This window comes from Scyliorhinus canicula, chromosome 11 (genome assembly GCF_902713615.1).
Source record: "Scyliorhinus canicula chromosome 11, sScyCan1.1, whole genome shotgun sequence".
In the NCBI taxonomy this organism is placed as follows: Eukaryota; Metazoa; Chordata; class Chondrichthyes; order Carcharhiniformes; family Scyliorhinidae; genus Scyliorhinus; species Scyliorhinus canicula.
In genome coordinates, this window is record NC_052156.1 from 3,846,004 (window position 1) to 3,850,672 (window position 4,669).

Genomic DNA, 4,669 nt, shown 5'->3' on the forward strand with positions numbered 1-4,669 from the left:
CGGCACATTGAGGGAGGTCACCGCGCATGCGCGGGTTGGTGCCGGCGCCACAGCGCATGTCCTCGTTGATGCCGGTGTCGCTGCAGATGCGTGGATCCCGCGGTGGACAGTTCGTGCCGGATGGGAGGCTGGGACGGTGGGAACCGCTCCATCGCCGTGCTGGCCCCCCGACGTGCTGGCCCCCCGACGGCGTCTCCGATGCCGTGGACTCGCCGCGGCCGGATGGGAGGCTGGGACGGTGGGAACCGCTCCATCGCCGTGCTGGCCCCCCCGACGTGCTGGCCCCCCCCGACGTGCTGGCCCCCCCGACGTGCTGGCCCCCCCGACGTGCTGGCCCCCCCCCGACGTGCTGGCCCCCCCGACGTGCTGGCCCCCCCGACGTGCTGGCCCCCCCGACGTGCTGGCCCCCCCGACGTGCTGGCCCCCCCGACGTGCTGGCCCCCCCGACGGCGTCTCCGGTGCCGTGGACTCTCCGCGGCCGGATGGGAGGCTGGGACGGTGGGAACCGCTCCATCGCCGTGCTGGCCCCCCGACGGCGTCTCCGGTGCCGTGGACTCGCCGCGGCCGGATGGGAGAATCCCGCCCGGGGACTCCCCAGGGACAGTGTCTGAGGTCTGGGTCCCCGGCCCTGTGAGGCAGCAGTGCTAAGTTGTGGGCGGGGCCAGCTGGACAATAAGCAGCTGCACTCGCTGCAGATCTGATCTTTATGCTGCTGTAAACAGAGATTGTTAATGACAAACCTGGTGACTGTGATGACCGCGGGGCGGGGGGGTTGGTCGCTCCCCGCTGACGTCACGGCGGATGTGACGCGGCAGGGGGCGGGTCCCGCTGACGCAGTTTCCGCTCTGACGCCCAGCTCCCGGAGCGGCCCCGCTAGGCCCTGAAGCCTGGGGCTGGATTTTGGAGAGGATGGCGCGCGGCCGGCGGCCCTGAGGGGTGGGTGATGGCGCAGCCGGCTGAGGGAGCGGCGGTGCAGGCCTGGTCACGGATGTCGGTGGTGGGCCCGCGGGCCCTGGCGGATGCGCTGACCGTGTTCAGCCCGCTGGCGGCGGACCCGCTGCAGTGCCAGGCCCAGCTGCTCAGCTTCGTGCGGGGGCTGCGGGAGGAAGGCTCGCTGCCCACCGTGCTGCGGAGCCGCGACGTGTACGGTTACAGCTCGTGTACCTGCCAGATCCCAGCGGCTGGCCCTCCTCCCGGCTCCCCGCCTCCTGCTCCCCGCACCGCCCCAGCCCGACGCCCCAACTGGAAAGGCTGGCTGCGGCCTCCGGCTCCGGCCGTGCGGCTGGGCCCCGCCAAGCTGAGGAGACACCGCTACCCGGACAGGAGAGGCCCGCCGGCCGGGCGGGAGGCCCCGGGCTCGGCTCCAGCTCCACCCCCAGGCCCCGGGCCCGGACAGCGCGGCCGCAGCCGCCTCCAGCTGCTCCGCTCCAAGGTCATCAAAGTGGACGATTCCTCCTCGGATGAGGAGGTCCGGAGGAAAGCGCAGAAAATCCTGAGGGTCAACCTGTCGCCGGTCATCAGGATCAGACCCATCAGCTACCCGCACAGCTAGAGGCCGGAGAGCGGCCTGGACACTGGCCGGAGCCCCGGACACTGGCCTGGACACCGGCCGGAGCCCTGAACAGTGGCCTGGACACCGGCCGGAGCACTGGACACTGGCCTGGACACCGGCCGGAGCCCTGGACACTGGCCGGAGCACTGGACACCGGCCGGAGCACCAGACAGCGGCCTGGACACCGGCCGGCGCCTGGACAGGGGCCTTGACACCGGCTGGAGCGCTGGACACTGGCCCCCGAGCCAGACAGCTGGAGGCCGGAGCCCCAGACACTGGACTGCGGCCATGGGGCCAGACTCTGGACACTGGACTGGACACTGAACAGCTAGAGGCTGGAGCTCTGGGCAGGCGGAGCTCCGGACAGCCCGCTCTCTCTCTGTCACCCCTGCGGCTCAGGTGGATTACCTGACCGATCTGCAAAAAAAAATGAAATGAACTTTCGAACTTCTTCCGGAGTTGGATCACCCCCAAATCCTCACCCCCCCCCCCCCCGAAATCCTCACCCTCACCCCCCCAAAACCTCACCCCCCCCAAAACCTCACCCCCCAAAACCTCACCCCGTCAAATCCTCACCCCCCCCAAAACCTCTCCCCCTCAAATCCTCACCCCGTCCCCAAAACCTAACCCCCCAAACCTAACCCCCCAAAACCTCACCCCCCAAAAACCTCAGCCCCCCAAAACCTCACCCCCTCAAATCCTCAACCCCACCCCCAAAACCTAACCCCCCCAAAACCTAACCCCCCCAAAACCTAACCCCCCCAAAACCTAACCCCCCCAAAACCTAACCCCCCAAAACCTAACCCCCCCAAAAACCTAACCCCCCAAAACCTAACCCCCCAAAACCTAACCCCCCCAAAACCTACCCCCCCCAAAACCTAACCCCCCCAAAACCTAACCCCCCCAAAACCTAACCCCCCCAAAACCTAACCCCCCCAAAACCTAACCCCCCCAAAACCTAACCCCCCCCAAAACCTAACCCCCCCCAAAACCTAACCCCCCCCAAAACCTAACCCCCCCAAAACCTAACCCCCCCAAAACCTAACCCCCCCCAAAACCTAACCCCCCCAAAACCTAACCCCCCCAAAACCTAACCCCCCCAAATCCTCACCCCCCCAAATCCTCACCCCCCAAAATCCTCACCCCTCCCCCCAAAATCCTCCCTCACCTCCCAAATCCTGACCCCCTCCCCAAATCCCCAATGCATACCCCACCCCCATACTCCCCAATCCTCCCTCACCCCCCCAAAATCCTCACGCCCCAAATTCCACATACCCTCCCCCAAATCCTCACCCCTCCGAAATCCTCACCCCACCCAAAATCCCCATACTCCCCCCACCCGCCAATCCTCACCCTCCCAATCCTTTCCACCATCCGCTGCCCCCCCCCCCCCCCCCCGCAATCCTCTTCCCCCCCCCCACCACCCTTTCTCACTGTCTCCTAGGTCTACTCCTGCTCTGTACGTTGTTGTGCAATATGAAATGTGACTTTCTAATGTCTGTCCAAATGAATCGAGTGACCACTTAATGGATTTTAGTCCACATTTGTTCCCTCGGGGAACTGGCACAGACATGACGGGCCGAATGCACCCCCTCCCTTCTGTGCTGCAGCCATTCTGAAATTAATTTCTCTTTTTGTTTTTACCTGAAAACTGTGTTTAATGGGCCCAGAAACTTCAAAGTGCAGCTTCAGTTGACCAGTGTTGGTTTTGGGTTGGTACCCGTGCTGCTTTCGAAATGTTCCCTCTACTTTGCCCCCTACCCCACCCCAGAGAATTTTACATTGAGGATCCTCAAGGCAAGTCTTTTGAGCAACCTGTGGCTCACTGTTTGGTGGATCAGTGCGGTGCCAAGCCAGAAGCTTCGAGTTTGATTGCTGGTTCCCCTGCTTTCAGCCTGCTCCACAGCACTGTGCTGTAATGTCTAGGTTGGCACAGAGGAATGGGGGCTGGTGTAGGGGACGGGAGATATCGTCCAGTGCGTCTGCTCCTCGTCACTGTCAGTGTGTGTCGTGTGTGAATCGCCCTCCATGCACTTGAAGAATGTATTCAACCTGGTTAAGATTCCTCTCATCAGCACTCGCCCTCTGAATTTGTACATGACCTGTAGCCACATTGGCACACGGTGTCCACGAACTCGTATCACAGCAACAATAATGCAATCAAGTGTCGACTGTAAATGTGTTACAGAGTCGTTTGATTTCCAATACCACACCTACCCTAATTATAGGCTGCCTATATTGACAATGGTACCAATAGGAACCTGAGGCACTGATCACTTAGCACAACTGGTGTGTAGCACAGTGGATTGCAGGCCGGCAGAAGGTAGAAGAGGTGCATACTGAAATTTAAGTCAATGCCGTGGCTCAATTTGTATTTTCATTGTGTGCGCGTGTGGGTTTTTTAGTCAAAGTCTGTCTGCTCTTGAAGTTCTCAGTAAATGTTTATAGACTGTTCTCTATGTGTGGTCCATGTTCTGTGGCAAGGTTTCAGAAACAACCTTGTCTTGAGTGGTTACCGATTGACGGCGACACTTTTATTAGGCAACTTCCATCATTCGTGCTCGGCTGTGGCACCACGAGTGACCTGCTGTCTCAGATTACACGTGGTGCAGTAGGCAGTTCACACAAAGGAGTCTTCACAGACCAGTCCTGTCCCCACTTTCCCCCACCCCCTGAACCTTCACTTCCTCACCTAAAATTTCAGAGCACTTGAGACCAACTGTACATTCACCCTGGCTGGAGTCTGCTTTAACAGGGGAGCTGACCTATGAGCACTCTTGAGTTCTACAGCACAGTGGCTCAGTGAATAAACTGACTGACAAGCTGAGAAATCCCCAGGGCTATTGGAAAAGACCAGAGAGGAGTGGGACGAATTGGATAGCTCTTTTAAAGAGACAGCACAGTGAGGATGAGCTGAATGGCCTCCTGCTGGGCTTTGTTTCTAAGAGGCTGAAATTAGTCATTTCTAATTGCAACATCTTATTGCACACAAGTATTAGTTTCGGGAGATTAAACGTCATGTTTAGAAGAAAGACCATTAAGTCCTGTCTTTTAAAGTAAATTCAATAACTCAATTACATAGCGTTCTTTAATATATCCCTGTACAAATAATGTGCT

At 59.7% G+C, this 4,669-nt stretch overlaps 1 protein-coding gene across 1 annotated transcript; it reads left to right on the forward strand.

Annotated features, from left to right (window-relative positions):
- The first annotated feature begins 797 nt into the window (after positions 1–797).
- On the forward strand, positions 798–2,068 carry LOC119973740 (coiled-coil domain-containing protein 71-like). The gene has a single exon (XM_038812152.1). The coding sequence runs from the start codon at positions 944–946 to the stop codon at positions 1,550–1,552; it is 609 nt and encodes a 202-aa protein (XP_038668080.1). The 5' UTR covers positions 798–943; the 3' UTR covers positions 1,553–2,068.
- Positions 2,069–4,669: the final 2,601 nt, after the last annotated feature.

Excerpts from the sequence above, each read along its gene's own strand:
- LOC119973740 (XM_038812152.1), top strand. The coding sequence starts at position 944 with ATGGCGCAGCCGGCTGAGGGAGCGGCGGTGCAGGCCTGGTCACGGATG.